The following is a 25,588-nucleotide window of genomic DNA, read 5'->3' as shown; positions in this document are numbered from 1 at the left end:
GTCATCTACGTTCTATTACAAATAAAATATTGACATTTGCCATCTCCACATCATTGCATTCAGTTTTTATTCACAATTTGTTTAGTGTCCCAACTTTTTTGGAATCCGGTTTGTATATTAATAATAGTAATAATAATAAAATGTATTTATATAGCGCCACCATGTTCCGCAGCGCTTTACAAATTCATAGGGTTCATGTATGAAACAAAACTAACTGGATAATATGCAACTGAAACACTAGGAGTCAGGGCCCTGCTCGCAAGAGCTTACAATCTATGAGGAATTGGGGGTGACACATACTGTAGTTGATTGTGATAAGTAGGATTTGAGCCATTATTGAACTGACAGGAGTGGTGCCCGCCGATCTGCTTCCGGTTTGGGACTACTAGAGGATCGAGTTTAGGCCAGAGGAGTTGGTTGGGGAAAGGTTTAGTCTGGGAAATGTCATTTTAGGTAGCTTGATAAGCCTGCCTGGAAAGATGTGTTTTTAAGGCATGTATGAAGGTGGAGAAGTTGTGAATTGACCTAGTATTCCGGGGCAGAGTATTCCAGAGAGTAGGTGCATCTCGAGAAAAGTCTTGAAGATGGGAGTAAGAGGTACGAATTATGGAGGTTATTAATCTTAGGTCGCTATCAGAACGGAGAGCACGAGTAGGGTGATAGATGGAGATGAGGGAGGAGATATATGGAGGTGCAGCACTGTGGAGAGCTTTGTGAGTGAGGGTGAGAAGTTTTAACTGTATTCTGTGGTAGATGGGCAACCAGTGAAGTGATTGGCACAGACTAGTAGCGTCAGTGTAGCGGTTGGATGGATAGATGAGCCTGGCTGCAATATATATTATATATCAATAAGAAACAGACAAGTGATAGGGGCTGAGGGAACAAGGGAAAAGGGCCACAGCTTTACTGAAAGACAGACACATGAAAAGAAGAGGGAGAAGTGGCGGGGTATCAGTTTGTTGACATGAGCACTATCTACAATAGCATAGTCTTTGAGTAGGCTGTGAATTGGTCTATGGTATTCCCACTTGGTCATCCTCACAGAGTTCATTTACCAGGTGTTTCATGGCAAGCCACAAAGAGTCCCTAAAGAGTTGAACAGTGTCAGTGTACTGATGACCCATCCTCAGAATATGTCATCAATATCAGATTGGCACAGGTCCAACTGCCGATCAGCTGTTGTAAGGGTACTAGTGGCGCTCGTGCAAGCATTGTGTCCTCTTCAGTGTTCACCTGCATGTGGTCTAGAATGTAGCGGCGGCGAAGTGTATTTACAGATTCCTCTCCTGTTCACTTGAATGGAATGAGCAGTTGTAATTACACTTACACCACCGCTATAATCTATACACTGTGCAGGTAAGCATTGAAAAGGATGCAGTGCTGGCATGAGCGCCGCTACCCCTTCAAAAAGCTATTCGAGGGATCATCAATATCCTGACTGCACAACCCCTTTATCATATCGGCAAACTATGAACTTCCACTATTGTTTGTAGTTGCAGCTGTTTCTAAGAAATGTTATGTAAACTGTATATGTAGGTTTTCAGCATTTTTATAATTACAGTGGTTTATTGACAACATTTCTGTGTATTTCCAAGCTAAGAAATGTCCTGCTAATATGGTCTATCAAGAAAGCGCCTCACCTTGTACAAATTCCTGTTCCCACCAAGAGGTACACAGTCTGTGTGAGGAGCATTACATGGATGGCTGCTTCTGTCCTGCGGGTGAGTCACGTTGTCTGAATACATCTATCACTAAAAAAAGGTGGGGGAGATTTATCAAAACTGGTGCAAAGGAAAACTGGCTTAGTTGTCCATAACAATCAATCAGATTCCACCTTTGATTTTTCGGAGCGCCTTTGGAAAACGAATTCTTTTGGAGAACTTCTTAGACTACTAAAACATGCCTCACTAGGTACCACCTAGTTCTCTATGAGGTGCTACTTGCTTTCCATGCATGCTGGGATCAGAGGAATGGCATTAAGCAGAATTCATACACAGAAGATTTCTTGTAGAAATTTCTGCAATTGTGCTATTTATCTGAACTGGTCTTGCAGACGCCCATGCACATGCTATAGAAAAAAGCCTCACTCAGATGTATTCAATAGGTTTTTCAGTCACTGAAACTTCTGCAGCAATCTACCCCTTAATGTATGATGTTTCTGTCCATTCTGTGATCTATAATATTAAAACGCTTGTTCACACCTGGTGACCTTTCGGACAGACCTCCCAGGTTGGCCAGAGGGACTCATACTTACCTGATCCCTGCAACTCAGTTCCAACTCTTTCGTTTCCCCACTGCTGCTGCAGATCTTTGGTCTTCCCACATCAAACTAGATGTTGACTGCTGCAGACCAGAGATCTGGAGAGAGGTGGTGGAGGCGGAAGCCAGCGGTGGGATTAGGTAAGTATGACTGGCCACAGTAGTGATGTGTCCACCATGTGTGATGTCACTGAGTCCCATCAGGCATGGGGGACATGTCACTGTTGTGGCCAGTCACTGGCTGCAGAGGCCACGTAACCCGCGTCAAACAGGATGTTGACAGAGACCAGAGATCTACAGCAATGGTGGGGGAGCGAAGGAGCTGAAACCCAGCAGCGGGAATAAGGCAAATATTATTCCCTCCGCAGGTCCAACCACCTTGAAAGGTCTGCCTGAAAGGCCCCTGGGAAAAACAATTTCCTGTGCAGATTGACACAAAAATTAATATCTTCTTGTAACAGAATTATGGAGAAAGTGTGTGTTGTGAAAAAGCTCCTAGCTTATTTGTGAAATGGACCCATAGGCCCCCATTATGCTACAAAAAGTTACTGAGTTAGTGCATGGAATAGCACAACAAAGTACACTATTCCATACAGAGCCATCCACTTCAAAATGTATACCATATGCATTTTTTCCTAGTGGAGTGGATGCCATGTAGTGGGATCTGTTAGACACATGCCACTGAGGTTTCCATTGGGAAATCTTCCAGACAGAAGGCTTGGCTACAATCCCCTATGCAGTATGAAAGTGTTAATCATTATTGCTTCCCGTGTGCTGCTTTACCACGAGGACACATTTAAAAAATATATATAAATCATGATAATGGGTTAAAGGGGTTATGCAGGGTGATGATATTGAAGATCTATCTTCAGGATAAGTCATCAAGATCAGACTGGTGGGGACCCGACTCCTGGCTCACAAGCACCCCACAACCCCCTTCAAACATCTGATTGTTTGGGGGGGGGGGGGAAGTAAACCTAATATAGATGATCTATCCTGAGGATGGGTCATCAATATTATAGCACTGCACAACCTTCTCAAGAGTCAAAATTACTGTACTTTCTTTTAAATCACCTCAGGTACGGTGCAGGATGATTACACTAACAGGGGCTGCCTACCAGTTGATGAGTGCCATTGCAAACACCAAGGGAAACTCTATGCCCCAGGAGAGTCAATTCAAAATGATTGTGCCAAATGGTAAGTCATGAAAACTTCACAATCCCAGTTGTGATATTGTCATTCAGTGGTTAAAGGGCTTCTGTCACCCCACTAAAGTCATTTTCTTTTTGGGGCTAGTTAAATTTCTTATCCTGCGATATATGAAAATATAATGGTCTTACTTACTTTCCTTCAGCAGTTTCTTATAAAAACGAACTTTTATAATATGTAAATTAGGTCTCTACCAGCAAGTAGGGCGCCTACTTGCTGGTAGCCGCCGCAAAAAACCGCCCCCTCATCGTGTTGAGGAGGAGCCGCGATCTCCTCCTCCGGCCAGCCCTGTCAGCATTTCAAAAATCGCGCGCCTGTGTTCATTCGGTGCAGGTGCTCTGAGATGAGGAGGCTCGCCTCCTCAGAACTCCCTCAGTGCGCCTGCGCCGATGACATCACCGAAAGAGAAGACGTCATCGGCGCAGGCGCACTGAGGGAGTGCTGAGGATGCACGAGAATGTGTACGATATTCGCTCCGTGTAATAGGCCCTTTAGTCGGATATGATCAATATCAGCTTTCAGCCTCTGGATATGAACAATGATGTTTTCATTCATTGCCAGCAAGCATAGAGCCTGGTTAGGAATTGAAATGTATTAGAAAGTTGCATAACTTATCATCATGCAGTAGTTAATATTAGTTTACATAAATTCAGAAAGCCCCTTTAGAGTGATTTTTACATCATGGGCAGTGGTCTCTGGTGGGTATCCTGGAGATTCGATTGACAGCATTTTCTATTGCAGTGACTGTGTTGCCGGAAGATGGAACTGCACAGATCTCCCCTGTCCGAAAGTTTGCTCAGTTGAAGGTGGAGCCCATTTTACTACTTTTGATGGGAAGACATATACTTTCCATGGGAACTGTTACTATGCGCTGATGAAGGTAAGATGTAGTTAAAGGGAATGTCAAAAGCAGATAGTGACACACGTCATTTTTTCTGATCTGTTATTATTTTATGTTAATAGCCTTTTTATTTTATTTCTGAGCATGATTACTGGGGTGGCTGTCTTGCATGAGCAGTTGTTACAGCATTTAGAGATATGCTTTACAGCAACCACCATGCACCATATGCCGCAAGCCCAGGAGGAGCAGAGGATGGGAGTTGTAGTAGCTCTGGCTGAAATAATCATGCACAGTGGCAATCCTCACACCAATGCCCCCTAGGGCCAGTGATAGGAGTTGGGCTGCAGCTAACGAATATTTTAGCAATCGAATATTCTACCGATTATTTTTACGATTAATCGAGTAATCTAATAAGAAAAAATGAATTAATAGACTGTTTTCCTTTATAAAAACTCATCAGACCCCCTGCCATCAGTCCCCAACACCCTTTGTTCCCCCCTGTGTGATCAGCCCAAGTGCATCAGTTCCCCCCAGTGCCATCAGCTCCACTATCCCCCAGTGCCATCAGCTCCCCCCAGTGCCATCAGCTCCACTATCCCCCAGTGCCATCAGCTCCCCCCAGTGCCATCAGCTCCGTTCCCCCAGTGCCTTCAGCTCTCCCCACCCAGTGCCATCAGCTCTCCCCCACCCCAGTGCCATCAGCTCCACTCCCCCAGTGCCATCAGCTCCACTCCCCCAGCGCCTTCAGCTCTCCCCACCCAGTGCCATTGGCTCTCCCCAACCCAGTGCCTTCAGCTCTCCCCCACCCAGTGCCATCAGCTCCACTCCCACAGCGCCTTCAGATCTCCCCACCCAGTGCCATCGGCTCTCCCCCACCCAGTGCCATCAGCTCCACTCCCACAGTGCCTTCAGCTCTCCCCACCCAGTGCCATCAGCTCCACTCCCCCTTGTGCCATGATCTCTCCCTACTTGTGCCATGATCTCTCCCCCTTGTGCCATCATCTCTCCCCCTTGTGCCATCGTCTCTCTCCCCCTTGTGTCATAGTCTCTGCTCCCCTTGTGCCATCTCTCCCCTAAGTCCATCTCTCCAGCGAGTCGTGCACTCCTGATTAGCCTGTCTGCCCCATAGGCTGATTTTAATTAGTTTCAGTATAAAGCTGTGGCCTGCTCTCACTACATTCATTGGAAGCCGTCTGGCGCCAGGAGAGGTATGGAGTGGGCTCGGCATGCATGTTGGTACCTGCATCCCCTGGAAGTAATGGAGGCCTTTATGGCACCAAAAATGGTAAAAGGCAGAGTGGACCCAGCATGCATGTGGAACCAACACTTCCTATACTTTATGGTGGCCATTATGGCGCATAACAGGTAGTATTTAGTGTTAGGTTCCCGTCTTACAGAGATCGCCTTGACATTTGGCAGACGGGCTCAAATGGTTTTGTACAAAATGCAGTTGCCAAACATCTCGCTTTATAAATAAGCGTAGCATTAGCACTTGAATGTTTTTTGTGACTATGGCATTATTGTACTTTATCTGGTTTGCAGAGTGCTGTTGCATTGTCTTTTTTCTCCCCTAAGGCCGGGCCACACTTCAGTTAAACCACGGACACACGGTCCGTGAAATCCCAGCCTGCCCTCCTCCTGACACCCAGAGAGCGCAGAGTCATTGGTTGCTATGACGCTGTGCACTCCGGGCACCCAGCCTTAGTCACGCCCCCACCCTTTTGGTGTCACCAAGTTACGTTTCCAGCAGGGGCGCCGCCGACACTCCATCTTTCTGCGCTGCTTTGGGCTTGACGTCACACAGCGCGTCAGGTCACGGTGTGCATATGTCAGGAGGTCAGTGCAGCATGGGACCATGGAGATGCTGTGGAGTGTCCGGAGGCCCCCTGCTGGAAAGGTGAGTATTCCCAGCGCATTGATGGCCAGCAGGAGACCAAAGAGTGGAAGTAATAGCAAGCGCTTCACTCCCGCTCCGTTGTCACGTGACACAAACGAATCCTCGATGCAAAACAATTTTTTGTGTTGAATTACTCTATTTAATCGAGTACTCGTTGCAGCCCTAGATAGGAGGGTGCACTCTTCCTTCTCTCAGTGGACACTCCTATGTTGGGGCCTCTGTCTGGTGGTACTTGGGGTGCCCTTGGTGTTGTACGGGTACAAGGCAGGAGATGTAGGTGCTGTAGTTGGTGAATGGTGCTGGAGTCAGTAACCAGGCCAGATGAAAAATAAACTTTTTACTAAAGTTCAGAAGAGGACTTGTGGAACATCCAACGATATCAAAACACAGCTCCAAGGCAAGTGCAGCGCAGTCTCTTCACAAACACTGTATATTGACAAAGGGCAATAATGATGATAATAGGAGTGGTAGTCAATGAGCTCCTTCTAAACACTTTGCAACCTTTCCAAAATGATCACAGGCATGCAAAACTCTGAAATATAAGTATTGCAGTTCCCACAGAAGGGTGAAAATCCTACAAACTGTTGTCCAATCCATGATATTGGTACGAAAGGTGCTATTTAATTGTTAATCCTTCCACAAGCAGCAAAGTCTATAGCAATAATAAGCATATACCTTGCTAATATGCATGGCTTTGCATAGACAGGGTTTGGACATCCATTTTTCCTTCCCTCAAGGATTCTCTCCTTCATAGGAATGCTGTATCTTCTGGAGAAATAGTCTCCTTTCTTGCCTACAGCTTCACACAGGTTCATAGGCATCTGATTCTCTCACAAGCAAAGCCCAAACCAATCTTTTAGCATCTGCCCTGTATGGCAGGCAGAAATAAACTGAACTGGCTGATGCAATACTTACTAGAAAGACCCTCCCTCAGAGGGGAAAGCTAGTTCCCTCTGCTGAGTCAGGGCACAATTAACTAAATAGTGGCACCTATAGACAGCTTTTAAGAAAACATCCAAAGCATAAAAGAAAGCATGAATCATTTTAGTAATGTACGAAATCAACACTTTGCAGGTGTTGGTTCTGGAGTACCGCACATAGACACAGTGGACAGAAGAGAACCTCATTGATTTATATGGGAGAGTTTTCTAGATGTGCTCTGTGGCCTCTCTGTTTCACATCTGTGCTTTGGCTTCCGGTTTTGAGATCCGGCAGAGGATCTCAAAACTGGACCAAAACTGTTTGATTTAACACATCAGGATGCATCCGTTCCGTTAAGATGCAGTTGTGTTAAATTGAAATGGAACAAACTGGATCCGTCAGTAAAAACAATGTAAGTCAATGGGTGACGGTTACCGGATCCGGTGCCATTTACTCATTTTGATTTTAGTGACGGATCCGGTTTGTTCCGTTTTGATGACCGGATACTAAACCACAGCTTGCAGCGGTTCTGTGTCCAGTCACAAAATGGAATGCTAGTGGAACAGAATGCATACTGATGCATCCTAAATGGAGCATACCCCATTCACAATACATTGGTCCTAAATGGAACCGTTTTGGCCAGGTTTTTAGATCCTCTGATCTCAAAGCCAGAATGCCTAAACACTGATGTGAGAGTAGGCTATCTCTGTCATTCTAATCCAACTTGTAATAGGTATAAAACTGCAGTAGCGACGCTTAGTGATCAGTGTGAAAACTGCAGGATTTTAGGATATTGATATAAAAAATTTAAAATGTTAGCAAAAATTAAAAAAAATATGTTTAACATAAAACCTTGATTTAAACAGTGGGTCATTTAATGACACATTCAATTTAAGTCATTTCATGGCATTGTTCAAATTTATGCTTTCTAACCACGGGACAATCTCATGGATGGTTTATATCATCTCGTAAGATCTGTAGGCTTGCTTAATAAATAGTAATATGGGACTAATGAAAAAAGAATAATTGAATTCCAGTGAAACCTCTAATCTAATCACACTCAGGTTTTTGTGGCAGTTTTTGATGGAATTTTTTGAGCAAAATCCAGAAGTGGGTTAGGAAAAAATGGAAAATATAAAGAAGGGACCTATATCTCTCCTTCCTGCTGGATCCACTTCTTGCTTTGGGTCAAAAATCTATATTGTACAAACTACCATGGGAGGCTATGTGTAACACTACCCTTAGACAAACGTTTACTAAATGACGTTATCTGCAATGTCAATTAGGGGTTTTTAATGTATTTATTAATGGGCCACAAAGGGTTAAAAAAACATACTGCCTCACTATTGTCATTTTGATCTTTGTCTGGTCTTCACCGATCTTCACTTCCTGGTCCCAGTTTGACACACTGAAAATATCAGAAGAAGGTCAGCTAAAAAAAAAAAGGCCAGTCATTGGCTGAGGCAGGTCACCATTATGGTCAGTGATTGGCTAAGTGCGATTTTTGAAATGGGTGTACTGAAAACATCTGAACGCAATAATTATGGCAAGTGTCCACATATTTTGGTCGTACAGTGTAGAACAGGGTAACTGCAAAAGGGTTTGTTGGCATGTTAATTGGTTTAATGTAATGCTCTGATTTACTGTATTGTACAGTCACTAGTTTTGTATGGATAGGTCAGGGTTAACAATCCTGACTCAGCCCCTTTTAAGATGCTAGAAGATGGACTTAGGTCCACCCTTGTTCAATGTGAGAGAGTGTTGTGTGCTAGCTGAGGAAGAGAGAGGAGTTATATGTGCTCATTTTCAGAAAACTAGGCCTGAGTTCTAGAGAACCATCATCTCTGAGACATTTAAAGCACTACATTAAAGTACTCTAGCAAGAAAGGGAAGAACTAGGTCCAGAATCTGCAAGGCTGTGCACTGAAGTCAGTCAGTAAGGTATTGTGCATGTTTAAGGCTGATAAAGACTTTGCTGCTGTGAAAGGGACATTGCTAATACACCCTTACACATTCTGACATAGTTTTGGCCAGCCATATCTTAATCCTGTACCCCTCAGCCTGCGAATTTCAGACAAGTTTTTTAAGAACTTTACTGCCAGCCTTAGATTTGACAGAGAGAGGAAGAGACCTTGGAAAGATAGAGGGAAGGAGTACCACAACCTCCATCATTGCTGCTATCCATACATTGCTACTCGTGAAAAACTGCACTGTTATTCGTTTGGAAATGCGCTTTACTACTGTTGGAAGTACTACAACTCCCATTCTACACTTTAGTAAAAAAGAGACTTTTCTACCACTTGCCTGGTTACTGGCTCCAGGTAGGATGGAGAATGGTTACAAAGAGTATCTCTCACTATGGATGACCTGCCTTGTCCTGACATCTCATTGACATGAATGGACACCATGTCATGCTTAATTTCCCCTGTAGAGGCAAGTAAGTAACTGAACACTTACTACCAGGTTTATTGCAGTTTACAGAAGATTGCTGGGAGTATCAGTAGAGTACACTATGTGGTAAGCTTATTGTCAAGGGACCTGTCTAACAAGTAGAGATTGTCCAAAGCCTACTTATTATTTGTGTATACTGTAATAATTCTTTACATAATTGCATGGATCTTATGCTCCATTCACACGTCCGCAACGTGTTTTGCGGATCCGCAAAACACGGACAGTGGCAATGTGCGTTCCGCATTTTGCGGACCGCACATTGCCGGCACTAATAGAATATGCCTGTTCTTGTCCGCAATTGCGGACAAGAATAGGACATGTTCTATTTTTTTGCGGAACGGAAGTGCGGACCCGGAAGTGCGGATCCATAGAAATGAATGGGTCCGCAATTCCGTTCCGCAAAATGCGGAACGAAATTGCGGACGTGTGAATGGAGCCTTAATTTTTACTTTACCCTTGATGTGGTTGCTGAAATAAAAACGTGGTCAATCTAATCACACCTTATGCTTCAACTTGTAGGACAGCATGAGAAATCTGATCTTGGGCAAGCTGATGCCTTGCGGTTCCTCTGAGAGAGAGACTTGCCTCCAGTCTGTTATACTAGTCACAGACAACTTAAAAAACGTGAGTATGGCAGTGCTGACAAGAAAATGACAGCGAAAAACCATATGCTGTGCAGACCTAAAATTAGAGAAAAGTGCTTGACATACTTCATACAGTATATATCATAGTAAGAGATTGAAGCAAAAGAGCTGAAGTGTAGCATCACCACTTACTTTATAATGTGCTCGAGCAGGTGGTGCAGTGGGTAGTAATGTCTGTATTTATATCCTGTCAGACGGTTATATACTGTATACATGTATATACTGCATAGACCATATGGAAAGGTCAAAATGGTCCCTGAAATCACTATATTGGTTATTAAAAGGTTTGTTGCACCATAAGAACATACCTTCTGTCTAGAGAACCCTAGCAATCAGATACTTATCACATATCCTTTGGATAAGTGATAGGTTCTTATGGTAGGACAACCACTTTAAATACAAAGATGGAACGTGCAGCTTTTTGTATTTTGTTAGGCTTTAGTATAGTATAGTCACCATAAGCTTATGTGATTTAGAATATGCCGTAGAGGCGTAGACTACAATAGATACAAATCTTCCAACTAACTTCTCCAGAGTAATTCCATATTATTTCAGGTTGTGAAACTCAAATCAGATGGAACAGTTGTCCACAATGACCTTAAGGTTATGCTTCCTTATATCACAGGTAAGGTGTCCAATAGTAGGGTATGTCAAGTGCACATATATAAAATAAGTCCGTAGATACAGTAAGTACTGCATGGTCCTTAGTTGACTGAAAGGGATTTTCTGGGATTACTATGGTTTTTATCAGATAGGCTCACGGAGTTGCTTACATCGTGTACACCTTCCCCATGCTTTATATTTTTTCAATTTCAACTCTTCTGACCTGTTTTCACCATGTAAACCAATCCCTCAGGTTTGTTTCCATCCTGTATGTAGCACTTCTTGTTGCTGTATCCAACCAAACCCATGATGCCCTTCACCTTTCTCTGTCACAGATGTAGCCCCAAACTTCCACCTAGTTTACACCTCCTTCCACCTAGCTAGTTACATGGACACTCTTCTATCACTGCCCCACCCATAGACATAACATCACAGGAAATAAGAAAGAGCTGCATGGACATGGCCGTGTGACCACAGCCCAGAACGGGAGATAGGAGCAACATTACAGCTACCTTCATAAATGATTACTTTAAAAGATGTTGATGCAACCCAGAAAACCCCTTTAAACTCACTCAAAAGTTTGTAGAATATGACCAAGGAGCTTATAGAACATTCTGAGCGGGTCTCACTATGGGTTCATCTGAGTGATGGAGCATAATTCAAATAACACAAAATATACCTCCCTGTCATACTCTACCCTTAGGCCATGTATTTCCCAAACCAAAGGATATCAGTTTTACCCAGCTCTCTTTTAAAGATATTAATGGACAGTTTAAGAGAAATGAATGTTTATACTGATAGCATCATCAGTAGACTCTGTATATGAGAAAGCAGATTAGATGATAACCGATACCAGATAAATTGTCATATTTTTGTTTCCTCCACAGCCAACTTTTCCATACTACAACCATCTAAACCCTATGTTATTGTTCAAACTGCTCATGGCCTCCAAATGCAAATACAGCTACTACCAAAAATGCAACTGTATATCACTAAGGAGAAAGCTTCCAAAAAACAACCACAAGGTAAGTTCAGTTGCAGGCAACACAGGCAGGTGGGTCACCAGGGTTATCCTTATGATCAATGACACACACTAACATACTACTATGGTTTAAGAGAAATGCGTAATGTTACAGTAGAACATGGAATAATGTGGAGAACAAAGATGTATGGACAATAGACTATATCGGAGGTAAAAAAGGTTCCTTTAAGTCGAGGAGACTCAACTTGGGTTTGTCAAATTCCTCTTTCTCACAGAAAGTGTGAACGTTTACATGGCACCCTCTCAGTCAAGGCAAGGCCGCCAGCACAGTAGTAGGCTATGGGGGGCAGAATTGGCCCAAGGGTACTGTGCAATCTCTTCTCCAGTGTATAAAAATTGAGGGGCAAATTAGTGCTGCACTCTCATGTTCTATAAAAGGGGATACAGAGTCAATCTTTACCAGGATGAACCCTTGTTGTTTGGGGGTCCTTCTTCTGTATATAGGCCTGGTCAGAAATTTCTGATTCTGCAATGTGCATCTGTGTGCTCTTTCCCAATTTTTGTGAAGGACACATATTACTAACATGAAAGGTTTCTAAAGTTTGGAAAATCAGTAGACAAACTGATATTTACTTGTTGATAAATACAAATGGTCCAGTGGTAAAATTCATTGTCATTAAAGGGATTATGCACTCCTTTGCAAGTGATGAACTATCCTCTGGATTGGACATCAATACCTAAATGTTGGGGGTTCTTGCTCTGCAGTAGCTCTGGTGCCGGAACCACACCGCTCCTTCTATTGTGTGGTGGATGGACCTGGTTACTGCACGCCTGCTCCCATTGAAGTGAATGGGGGCAGCAGTGCAATAACCAGCATTGTCCACTACACAATGGACACAGCTGTGTCGTTCCAGCACTGGAGCTACTCTCAAACAGCTCATTGGTGAGGGTGTGCGTTGCTGGACCCCCCACAATGACTTGTAAAGAAGTGCACAACTGCAAATAATAAGCACATTACAATAAAAGCACAACACTCAATTGTTCCCTCGCCAATTTAAATCAATGTATTTTAAAAAATTTTATGAGAAATTACAATGTCACTGGTCTTATTTCAGTTAAAGCAGACCAAGCAACTTCTATGGGGCCCGGGGAGAGCCCGGGGGCCCATTGCTGAACTTCATCTCTTCTCAACATGAAAAACCCTGCATTTTCATGCAGCTGCCACTAGAAGGAGTTCAGTGCAAAGAGGTTATTATGGTAACTTTATAAATTCCTGTGCACTGAGCTCCCCCTAGTGGTGGCTGCAGGCAGCCAGCTTTGTAATAGTAAAGGGAAGAAGTGATTAAGAGTTATATGGGGAGATTTATTAATATATTCATCACAGTTGTTTGGTGTAAATACATTGAGAAATATACTGTTCAGAATGAGCACCATATTTATGAGGCACCTGTTTTACTTTTTCCAACAGTAGGAAAAGGTAGGATAAAGTGGGTGAGGCCAAGGCAACTCCTTTTTTATTACAGTTTTTTTTTTTATAAAAATGTCTTCTGCTCAATAATAAAATGTAAATTTCTCAGAATTCAAGGTGTTGCACTTGTCATGATAGTGTTTGACTCCGGCATACTGGGAAACTAGGTGGGGCAGTGACGCACATATTACATTTTGCTATAGGTGTCTATGAGATTTGTGGACACCCCTGTACAATATCATATAATAAATATGACCATATTGAACATGGAAAGCTTTTCTTTTATAACTCTTCAGGTCTTTGTGGGAATTTCAACTCCAAGGAAGGCGATGACTTTACAACACCTGGAGGTCTTGTTGAAGCCACAGCATCAGCCTTTGCCAACACATGGAAAGCCCTGGCCACTTGTCGTGACATGTCGGACTGGTTGGACGATCCTTGCAGCATTAGCATTGAGAACAGTAAGAATTAATGTTATTGTCTAACATTACTGACATTATGAATAGCCATAAGAATGAATTAAATAAGACTGGTGTCAGGGAAAAAGCATCTTATGTTCTCAGGACTATAGTTGTGGGCCCACCTTACTTCAGAAAAACTTACAAGGTACAATAAACCCACCGTCACTACAGAACTGTATAAACCGGCTTCTACTGTTACCTTTGTATACCTTTTCTTGTAGATTGTATGTCCTCGTGGCAGGGTTATCTCTCCCTTATCAGTGTATTGCTTAGTAAACTCATTGTAGGAAGGCGCAAGGGTCCGTCATTGACGGAAGGTATGTGTCACCGAGATTCCTGGCCTCGGTGAGGTAAGAGACGGTAATTTCATGTGTCAGCGGCAGCTAGTGCTCGCTGACATGGTTTTGCTATTTAGTATGGCTGTAAAGCAGATCCGGGCCGGCTCTTACTGGGATCAGCCAACGTGCAGGGTGTGTGGGCGGCCACGTTCCAGGCCGGGTCTTGGTTTGGGCTTTAAAACACAGGCAGCACTTTCAAGTGGTGGGAATTTACTGCTCTCTGACAGTGAAGCTCTGTCCGTCTCTGTGTAGGTTCGGGTGCTGGGTGTCAGACCCCCCCTGATATTATATTGATGATCTATCCTAAGGACAAGCCTTCTAAGTCAATTAGATGTAGCAGGTTTTATTGGTATCCATTTCAAAACCAATTTACCATAACATCATAACGCCATGACATCTGTGTGTACATACCTTTAGCTGCTATTTGCTTGGAGTAGTCACTGATTTCAATGTTTTACATTTTTGCCTTTACAGAAAATTACGCAGACTATTGGTGCTCTAAGTTAGAAAATGTTGAGTCTCCTTTTGCCAAGTGTCATTCCACAATAGACCCTACTGAATATGCAAAGGTTTGTATTATTATACTGTAAATCACTCTGCATAGGTTTGTACAGTTGTCTTCTCTTGTACATCTCCAAAAGCTACCCTTCGGATTAAAATAAAAAATTAACTACAGCTATACATTCCTAATGAGTATTTTGCATAGCTGGTGCCCCTCGTTTGGAAGCTATTGCTGCTGTTCCTGCTACTTTATATGTATTTTAAGTGTCAAAACATTATATGTATTTTAAGTGTCAGCCACTGGTTCAGCCAGTTTTTCAAAATGCTCTGTGTAGGTGATATGTAGGATGGTCCCCTCTAAGTCCCTTTCTATATATATTATGCAGTCTTCCCAATTGACCAAAGGCATACAAGTCCCATTGTGGCAGGCGCCTGAAGCAACTTCCCTAACCACATGCAGTAAAGTCCAATTTTCTTCACTGTCTCTGCCCATACACTCAACGGGTTCTCAAACTTCTGTAATGGTTTGTGTGTTTCTCTCTCTCAGACGTTGACTCTTGGTGCAGTTGCTTTTTCTGGCATCTTCACACAACTCACAGGCTTCAGCCACACTCAAAGGCTCTGCTAAACTCATAGGCTGCAGCCAACCTCACAGGCTAGACTGTAAACCATCCACAAAGCAAACAACACTTTACTGTAGTGCCTAGATAAATGTAAAATATATTTTTGGTACAAACCGGATTCCAAAAAAGTTGGGACACTAAACAAATTGTGAATAAAAACTGAATGCAATGATGTGGAGATGGCAAATGTCAATATTTTATTTGTAATAGAACGTAGATGACAGATCAAACGTTTAATCCGAGTAAATGTATCATTTTAAAGGAAAAATACGTTGATTCCAATTTTCACGGTGTCAACAAATCCCCAAAAAGTTGGGACAAGTAGCAATAAAGGCTGGAAAAAGTAAATTTGAGCATAACGAAGAGCTGGAAGACCAATTAACACTAATTAGGTAAATTGGCAACATGATTGGGTATAAAAAGAGCTTCTCAGAGTGACAGTGTCTCTCAGAAGCCAAGATGGGTAGATGATCACCAATTCCCACAATGTTGTGCAGAAAGATAGTGGAGCAATATCAGAAAGGTGTTACCCAGCGAAAAATTGCAAAGACTTTGCATCTATCATCATCAACTGTGCATCACATCATCCGAAGATTCAGAGAATCTGGAACAATCTCTGTGATTAAGGGTCAAGGCCGTAAAACCATACTGGATGCCCGTGATCTCCGGGCCCTTAAACGACACTGCACCACAAACAGGAATGCTACTGTAAAGGAAATCACAGAATGGGCTCAGGAATACTTCCAGAAACCATTGTCAGTAAACACAATCCACCGTGCCATCCGTTTTTGCCAGCTGAAACTCTACAGTGCAAAGAAGAAGCCATTTCTAAGCAAGATCCACAAGCTCAGGCGTTTTCACTGGGCCAGGGATCATTTAAAATGGAGTGTGGCAAAATAGAAGACTGTTCTGTGGTCAGACGAGTCACGATTCGAAGTTCTTTTTGGAAATCTGGGACGCCATGTCATCCGGACCAAAGAGGACAAGGACAACCCAAGTTGTTATCAACGCTCAGTTCAGAAGCCTGCATCTCTGATGGTATGGGGTTGCATGAGTGCGTGTGGCATGGGCAGCTTGCATGTCTAGAAAGGCACCATCAATGCAGAAAAATATATTCAGGTTCTAGAAAAACATATGCACCCATCCAGACGTCATTTCTTTCAGGGAAGACCCTGCATTTTTCAACAAGATAATGCCAGACCACATTCTGCATCAATCACAACATCATGGCTGCGTAGGAGAAGGATCCGGGTACTGAAATGGCCAGTCTGCAGTCCAGATCTTTCACCTATAGAGAACATTTGGCGCATCATAAAGAGGAAGGTGCAACAAAGAAGGCCCAAGACGATTGAACAGTTAGAGGCCTGTATTAGACAAGAATGGGAGAGCATTCCTATTTCTAAACTTGAGAAACTGGTCTCCTCGGTCCCCAGACGTCTGTTGAGTGTTGTAAGAAGAAGGGGAGATGCCACACAGTGGTGAAAATGGCCTTGTCCCAACTTTTTGGGGATTTGTTGACACCATGAAATTCTGATTCAACATATTTTTCCCTTAAAATGGTACATTTTCTCAGTTTAAATTTTTGTTCCGTGATTTATGTTCTATTCTGAATAAAATATTAGAAGTTGGCACCTCCACATCATTGCATTCAGTTTTTATTCACGATTTGTATAGTGTCCCAACTTTTTTGGAATCCGGTTTGTAGATTGGAGACACTTTATTAAAGGACATAGAAAGCAGGAGACTCAGTTCTGGAAACCGGTAGGACCATAATAAGGAACTGTAATATTTAATCGACCCTCTTATTTTCACCCCCAGAGATGTCGCTATGACTCATGTAGCTGTAAGGACAGTGAGCATTGTATGTGTGCAGCTCTCTCCTCCTACGTCAGAGCCTGTGCCACGAAGGGGATCATTCTGTGGGGATGGAAGAATGGAACCTGTGGTAAGAGCAGATTTATGAAAAATATTGAATGCAAATTTACATAAGACAGTTATAAGAAAGACTAAGTGCACCCTAAGGCTTTATCTACACTTAATCACTTATGATGCTGTGAGTTCCTGCCTGACCATGGATCTAATGCACTGTACTCATATAATACCATGAGTACAGTACAGTAGTCCCATGGTCAGGCAAGAACTCATAAGTCAGTCATAAGTGATTATGACTTTGTGAGTTCAGGTCCGATAAGCATTGATTGGTTTGGGAAATGCAGCTATCACACGTGGCTTGTTTCCTGGACCGAGCACACACTTGTGAAACGTCCTTAGGAATTATAAACACCTATAAACAAATCACCAGATTGTACATCTCATAAAAAACATCTCATAGTGTACATTAAAATGGGGCAAAGATGACACATACACAGAAGATGAAAAAACATAAAAATTACACCTTCCTGGCAGTAACTCTAACAGTATATAATCAATCTAAAGGGATAAATATAGCAAAAAAAGACTAGGAAGAAAACTGTTAAACTGATGGCTAAAGGGGTAGGTACCTCAAAATATAAAATGCACATAAACCTGACATGAAAACAGGTGTACATGGAAATGTAACCAAATAATTGACCAGAAAAGGAAGAAATCTGTGACCTTAGGACTTACCTGAAATTCTGCATTCATTATTAACAAAATGTGGTCTGAATATAAGTAAACTAGTAAGCAGTTCATGTATTTTATCAAGCACATCAAGTTAACATCAACAATGCAGGGAGCCTGAAGCAACAGGTGAACATCAATCCATGGTTAGACAAATTATCTATGAATGAAGAAAATGCAAGACTGTTGCCACTAGGAACTGGTGTCCTGTTAAGACCACCCCAAAAGTACAACTAGCAATCCTAAAAAAATGGGAAAGAACTTAAGGGTAACAGCGAAAGACCTACAGAAGACTCTACAGACTGCAAAAAAAGTATGTTCATGTATCCACTATTAGGCCTCTTGCATACCGCGGGTCCGCAATACACGGGCACCGGCCCGTGTGCACTCCGCAATCACAGAGATGCGGAATGGAAGCACTACGGAGTGCTTCCGTGGTGTTTCTGTCCGTGCCTCCGCACCGCAAAAAAATTGAACTTGTTCTATTTTTTTGCGGTGTAGATGGATCACGGACCCATTCATGTGGAATGGGCCTCGATCCGTCCCGGCCGCCGCACGGACGTTGTCCCGTGCATTGGGGACCTCAATTTGCGGTCCGTTCATGTGCAAGAGGCTTTAGAAAGGCGCTGAACAAGAATGGTGCTCATGGAAAGACACCATGATGGAAGCCGCCGTTGTCCAAAAGAAACACTGCAGCCCATCTCAAGATTCACCACAATCACCTGGATGTTCCACAATGCTCCTGGAAAAATGTTCTCTGGACAGATAGCACAAAATTGGCTCTTTTTAGAACAAATGTACAAAGTAAAAGAACACTGCACACCAACACCAAAACCTCAAACTATGAAGCATGGTGGAGGGATCACCATTATTTTAGGCTACTTTGTGGCCTCAAGGTGTGGACACATGCAAACATTGAAGGAACAATGAATTCTAAGATGTAAGAAAACATTTTACAGGATAATGCGAGGGCAGCAGTCAATGCCCCCAAGCTGAAAAGATGTCTGATTCAAGACAATTACCCAGGATACACAAGTCTTGACCTTTACCCTTTAACTTGAAGAATGCTGTGCAGGCAAAGCATCCCAAATATACTGATGAACTGAAAAATCTTCCTCAGCACTGTTCAAATCTTATTTGCAGCAGTAAAAACATTTGGTGAAGGTTATTACTTCTGGAGGAGAATCTACAGGTTGTTAAATGAACACTATCATCAAATACATTTTTATGACATATTAACATCTTACAGTAGGACGTGAATAATCCGGGCAATTGACTCTCTCAGTCAGACTGTCACTGAGGCCAGAGAGGGAAGGAGGATGAATGACTCAATTAGACCATCACTCATTACCTTGATAAGTACAGTGCTCTTCTGTGGACATCTTTATCTAGGCCTATCAAGAGAACAATAGACGTGCCATACTGTTACCCCAATTCTACATCTACTACTATTATACCAACAGATAATATATTCCTCTCACAGCAGCAGTAAACCAACAAATTATTACCAATATATATAGGAGGTCTTATCACTTGTGCTGACTGCTACAGAGCGACACTATTTAGTTTTTTCACTTGCATAGTACTGCAACAATGAAAAAGAAAGACAACAAAAAATTCTAAAAAATACTGAGGGACATTTATCAAGACCGACATTCCCCTACTGGAGTGAGATGCGCTTAATTTATTAAAAGGCATCTCTGCCCTGTCATGCACCAAAAACTGAAGTCTACATCACCTAGGGGCTGACATAGACTTCAGCTATAATGTAAGCCAGTTTCTGGCACAAGTTATAGTAAATCTGGCGGACCATGCTAAACCCCGCCCCTCGTGAAAAGCCCCACCTACTTCTCTCATTACTTTACAAATGTGCCAAAAAGCGTAAAAATTTGCAAGTTATGGTGCACTGTTTTTGGCCACAATAATTTGTAAATGTCTTGTTTTCTATGATGATGTATCCCATTACACTGTGGCTGTTATTCTTCTCAGTTGTGTTTATTTTTTATATTGTTTCTGTATTTTTCAAATGTATCACAAATCAATTATGTTCCCCTTACAGTAATAAGCGAAATGTGATAGATACACAATGGCGTTCAACTGTATAAGTGAATGAATAGCATCCTCTGTTTCCCTTTTATCCCCCACAGATAAGGATATTACATCCTGCCCATCTAGCCAAATCTACCTGTATAACTTGACCACCTGCCAGCCGACCTGCCGGTCCCTGGCAGAGGATGAGAAGGCTTGTGGTAGTGTTTTCACCTCAGTAGATGGCTGTGGGTGTCCAGATGGGCAGTATTTGAATGAGAAGGACCAATGTGTACATCTATCTAAGTGTTCCTGCTATTATCATGACACTTACCTGAAACCCCGAGAGATAATCAGCACAAAGGATAAGCACTGGTAAGTGTGGGACGGGAATAAAGATTTGTAGTTGATACTTTAGTAGATTTACTAAATGGTCCAGATTCCAAAATACCTAGATTCAACTTTCATGAATCAGTAAAACATTATGCTTTAGGCCTTATGCACACGACATCATGTCTGTGTGACGTCTATGTTGCATCCGGGTTTTTTTTTTGCTGACCCTTCAAGAATAGGCCAAGAATAGGACATGTTCTATCTCTTGCAGAAAGGAAATAAGCAGGCATGGGATTCAGCCAGTTCCCTCAGGTTCTCCAGATCCGGTTGTTAAAATTATAGCGGCAGCTGGAGATGATCGCTTCCATTCCATAGTTTAGCTCCTTAGGCTTTTTAAAAGTTTAGTGGTATGTGTGTATAGTGTACATATGGTGTATTTATGTCTATGTGTGTTGTGTATATATATATATGGTGTATGTATATGTAAACATGTGTCGTGACTCCGCGTGTCCACGATTGAGTAGGGAACCTGTTATTAAAAATTTGAATCCCACCCCTGGACATACAGATGTAGAAAGCACACCGATTATACATGTCCTTTCTGCATCCATATGTCCGTTCTGTCCTATACTTGGCCACAAAATCTAGACCATGGACCCACTGAAGTTAGGGGGTTAGTAAAAAAAAAAAGTTGCATGCTTATGGAGCTCTGCACATTATAGTACACTGGTGGAAAAGTGGAATAAAGACCGCAGGGCAAGCACTTGAGGACTACCCCGGGGCGTAGCTATAGGGGAAGCAGACAAAGCGGCTTCTTTGGGGCCCATAACTCAGAAAGGGCCCACCTAGGAGGAGGACTAAAAGATATTATTGTCAGGGCTCATCAACAGTATTATACAATGACATTATGTACAGTGAAACTGAATGAAACAGAAAGAGGGGCTGCTGGGCCTCATATGAGAGCATGATCTTGACTAGCCTCAGGAGTGGAGGTTGCACAAGATTCGGAAGTTGCTGGGGGAGGAGGGCCTATTCAAAAATTTGCTGTGGGGCCGGTCATTTCTAGTTACGCCACTGGGACTACCAGTTGCTTACCACTGCATAAACTCTTCCTGGGGCCTTAGTTTGACTAGATGATCATATACTATATCTAAACCACCGGATTTTATGGAGTGTGTACTACATAAGTCATCATTCCTTTGTTTAGTTACATAGTTGATACTTTAAAAAAAGACAGACATCCATAAAGTCCAGCCTGTAATCCTACTGTGTTAATCTACAAGAAGGCAATAATCCTACCTCTGCTGACATGTCTGCTGCATTCCCATGTGATAACCATTCTGGTGCATCTATTCTTATGACTCTATGTAGTGCCATTCCTCTATTATTCTTGCTAGATAATGACTCTTCACACACTGATAGCAACACCGCAGGAGAAATGCTAGCACAGGCTTCCAGTATCCGTAGTTTCAGGTGCTGCACATCTCGTATCTTCACAGCATAGACGATTGCCTTCAGATGATCCGAGATGTGCAGCACCTGAAACTACGGATACTGGAAGCCTGTGCTTGCATTTCTCCTGCGGTGTTGATATCAGTGTGTGAAGAGTGGGAGAAGAGGGTTGCATTGACAATCCAACACAATGTGCAGCACATTGAACACATTTTGTAAGTGGTCAGAAACTTATAAATAACTCATGAAAAAATAAAGTTACGTTAAAACCAAGCACACCATTGTTTTTCTTGTGAAATTCCCAATAAGTTTGATGTGTCAAATGACCCTCTTCCTATTGAAAAAACAAAAGTTGGATTCAAAATGGCCGACTTCAAAATGGCCGCCATGGTTACCACCCATCTTGAAAAGTTTCCCCCCTCACATATACTAATGTGCCACAAACAAGAAGTTAATATCACCAACCATTCCCATTTTATTAAGGTGTATCCATATAAATGGCCCACCCTGTAGATGGGTATGACAGGCACACTCTCATATGTTGCTGCACGGAATAAATAGAGAGACGATGATGGAGTTTAAAATTGTGTGTTTATTTATGTAATTATTATAATTGTTAAAATTGTTAATTTTTTTGGGCAGAAATATTGTTGGGGGTGGGGGGTCTTCTTTCTTGGATGGCTGTGTTGGGATTTTGGACGGATATTAGGTTGGGATGTGTGAGAGTATCTTAGTTGTTGTTATTTGCCATATTTATCTGTGCTAAATACATCCAATACATACATACATACATTGAGTGTCAAGTGTTCAATTTGGTGTTGGGTACATAGGAGGTTAAGTACACAGATGTATAAAGGTTTGCTGCAGTGCTAGGTGTGTCGATATTCGTGCTGGGTGACTCTTGGTTAGATATTAGTTGGGTATTGGGTGTAGTAGGACTTCAGTGCGATATGTGAACTTTAGGCCGAATGTACACGGCCGTGTTCCGCGGCCGAGAGCGGTCCGTGGTATGCCGGGCTGGATTCCTGTTCAGAGCAGGAGCGCACGGCGTCATTGGTTGCTATGACGCCATGCGCTTCATGCCGCCGCTGCTGTACAGTAATACATTCGTATAGATCATATGAGTGTATTACTATAGTGCAGCGGCGGCATGAAGCGCACGGCGTCATAGCAACCAATGATGCCGTGCGCTCCTGCTCTGAACAGGAATCCAGCCCGGCATACCACGGACCGCTCTCGGCCGCGGAACACGGCCGTGTACATTCGGCCTTAGTGGGAACATGTGCATGTGTATACAAAAGGTTGGACTTCCAGTGTTTCCTCAGGATGCTTGTCCTGGTAGTGGAATTCTTATGACAGTCTTGTAGTGATCATAAAAAATCATATAAATGGGTCCATGAATTGTAGGAAAAAATATACAATGTGAAAATAAAAATATAAAAATAGGATTGGAGTGGAAGTGATAAATATAGTTCCACTTTGTGTCCGTTAAAATGTTGAATAGATGGTACTTTACCGATTCGCTGTGTTCTGTTCCGCTTGTCCGATCGCTCCCTTTACTCTGCTAGGACCTACGAGGCGTCCCACGTGGTCCGTTGCGGGTGTGTTTTGGCGTCTCACGTGACAGGGCGGGGCAACACGTCACTCCTGGTGGTGGTTGTGATTGGTCCCTAGATTTAGGGTGGGAATTCGCTTTCGGAGTGTTGAATTGCAATTGGTTTTCCGCTTATTGGTTCTTTCTGATTGGCTTTAAGCTTTCGGAAAGATAATTCGAATGATTTAGAAAAACGGGTAAATGTAAAAAAGTATAAAAAAATATATGAGTAAATATAAAAATAAGAATAAAACTTGTGTGTCCCTCGAGTTCCTTTTACCAAACGCGTTTTCTCTGCTCCTTCCTCAGTGGCTTATAGTGATGTACTGGAACTTGTGAGGGTATTTTAAGCATTTTTTCTTAAAGTGGGCGTTACGATTGTCTAATTGGGTGATCTCGAAGATCTGGATTGGATTTTGTTGAATTTTGTATTTGTTCGTATTGTTAAGTAAATCGCAGTGGTAATCGCATGAATGGAGTTGTTTGGAAGTTATGAATGACTTACTAGCAGTTTGCAATGGAGGTCCAGATTGGGGAAGGCAGGGGGGGGGATTACCACTTGGGGGTATGTCCCTGCACAGTTTGATATTATTTGATCAATGCTGCCAGTATGTGCAGGGACATACCCTCAACTCATAACATCCAGTTGGACTTAATTGTCTCCTGGCAAGTCATTCATAAATATCTAGTAAAAATAAGAGAGGAATGGCATATAAAGTGGCGTAATAGAGTCATCAGAATAGATGTTCCAGAGTTGTTATTACATAGGGAATGAAAGTAGTTACTAAAACAGACAAGTCAGGAGACTTGTTAAAAAGAGATTGTCATATGCTGTATGATTAATCATGGCACAACTCCTTTAAAGGGGTTGTCTCATCATAGACCATGGGGGCATATCGCTAGGATATGCCCCCATTGTCTTATAGGTGCGGGTCCCACCGCGGGGACCCGCACCTATATCGAGAATGGAGCGCCGCAAGGTGATGGCTGGAGGACTCCAGTCCCATTCATTTCTACGGGGCCGACAGAAATAGGCAAGCCAGCACCCGGCTATTTTCGTCCTCCCCATAAAAAAAATGAATGGAGGGTGGCTGTGCATGCGCAGTGCGCCCTTCTTCACTTGCGGGGCTCCGTTCTCGATATAGGTGCGGGTCCCAGAGGTGGGTCCCGCGCCTAAAAGTCAATGGGGGCATATCCTAGCAATATGCCCCTATTGTCCATGATGAGACAACCCCTTTAAGGTAAAAATTCCATCCCTACTCCAAATATTCATTTATCCAAACATTCAAAAATGAATCTGTTGATCAATGCCCCTTTCTCAGAAATCTACAGTAGTACCCATAACCTGTTATATGTTTCTCTCAGATCATTAGGAAAAAGTTCTAAACATTAAAACATAAGCCTTAGGCCTCATGCACACGACCATTGTTTGGGTTTGCATCCAAGCCGCATTTGTTGTGGCTAAGATGCGGACCCATTCACCTCAATAGGGCCACAAAAGATGCGGACAGCACTCTGTGTAATGTCCGCATCCGTGGCTCCGTTCTGTGGCCCCGCAAAAAAAATAGAACATGTCCGTTTTGCAGACAAGAATAGGCATTTCTATAATGGGCAGACTGTTCCGTTCTGCAAATTGTGGAACGCACACGGGCGGCATCAGTGTTTTGCAGATCCACAATTTGCGGACCGCAAAACACAGCACAGTCGTGTGCATGTACGCTTAAAACTGGGAACATTGATTATAAAGAAATCCAGATTGATCAGACGTGATCTTTTTCTAATTACCCCGCAATTAGCAATTCTAAGTGTTATTGCACATATATACATATTTATCACATTAGTGTAACACATCTATTTATTAATTTCTTTCTTCTTGATAGCATCTGCCAAAATGGGAATCTTGCCTGCACTGATAAAGTCAACAGAAGTAAGACGGAATATGATTAATACTTTAAAATGACATGTATAGTATTCTATCTACACTGCGTGCAGAATTATTAGGCAAATGAGTATTTTGACCACATCATGCTCTTTATGCATGTTGTCTTACTCCAAGCTGTATAGGCTTGAAAGCCTACTACCAATTAAGCATATTAGGTGATGTGCATCTCTGTAATGAGAAGGGGTGTGGTCTAATGACATCAACACCCTATATCAGGTGTGCATAATTATTAGGCAACTTCCTTTCCTTTGGCAAAATGGGTCAAAAGAAGGACTTGACAGGCTCAGAAAAGTCAAAAATAGTGAGATATCTTGCAGAGGGATGCAGCACTCTTAAAATTGCAAAGCTTCTGAAGCGTGATCATCGAACAATCAATCGTTTCATTCAAAATAGTCAACAGGGTCGCAAGAAGCGTGTGGAAAAACCAAGGCGCAAAATAA

General features: G+C 42.6%; 1 protein-coding gene across 1 annotated transcript in view; it reads left to right on the top strand.

Annotated features, from left to right (window-relative positions):
• The window catches only part of LOC120980025 (mucin-2-like), a 144,030-nt gene that overhangs the window by 14,565 nt on the left and 103,877 nt on the right, over nt 1–25,588 (top strand). Inside the window, exons 7-17 of the mRNA XM_040408890.1 lie at nt 1,596–1,721; nt 3,339–3,456; nt 4,210–4,348; nt 10,098–10,202; nt 10,778–10,847; nt 11,713–11,850; nt 13,572–13,736; nt 14,549–14,643; nt 17,017–17,143; nt 19,947–20,202; nt 25,087–25,133. Coding sequence (XP_040264824.1) covers nt 1,596–1,721; nt 3,339–3,456; nt 4,210–4,348; nt 10,098–10,202; nt 10,778–10,847; nt 11,713–11,850; nt 13,572–13,736; nt 14,549–14,643; nt 17,017–17,143; nt 19,947–20,202; nt 25,087–25,133 — 1,386 coding nt within the window. The remainder of the gene's footprint in view (nt 1–1,595; nt 1,722–3,338; nt 3,457–4,209; nt 4,349–10,097; nt 10,203–10,777; nt 10,848–11,712; nt 11,851–13,571; nt 13,737–14,548; nt 14,644–17,016; nt 17,144–19,946; nt 20,203–25,086; nt 25,134–25,588) is intronic.

This window comes from Bufo bufo, chromosome 10 (assembly GCF_905171765.1).
Source record: "Bufo bufo chromosome 10, aBufBuf1.1, whole genome shotgun sequence".
Lineage (NCBI taxonomy): Eukaryota > Metazoa > Chordata > Amphibia > Anura > Bufonidae > Bufo > Bufo bufo.
Note: the sequence above shows the minus strand (reverse complement) of the source record. Positions and strands in the feature narration are given on the sequence as shown.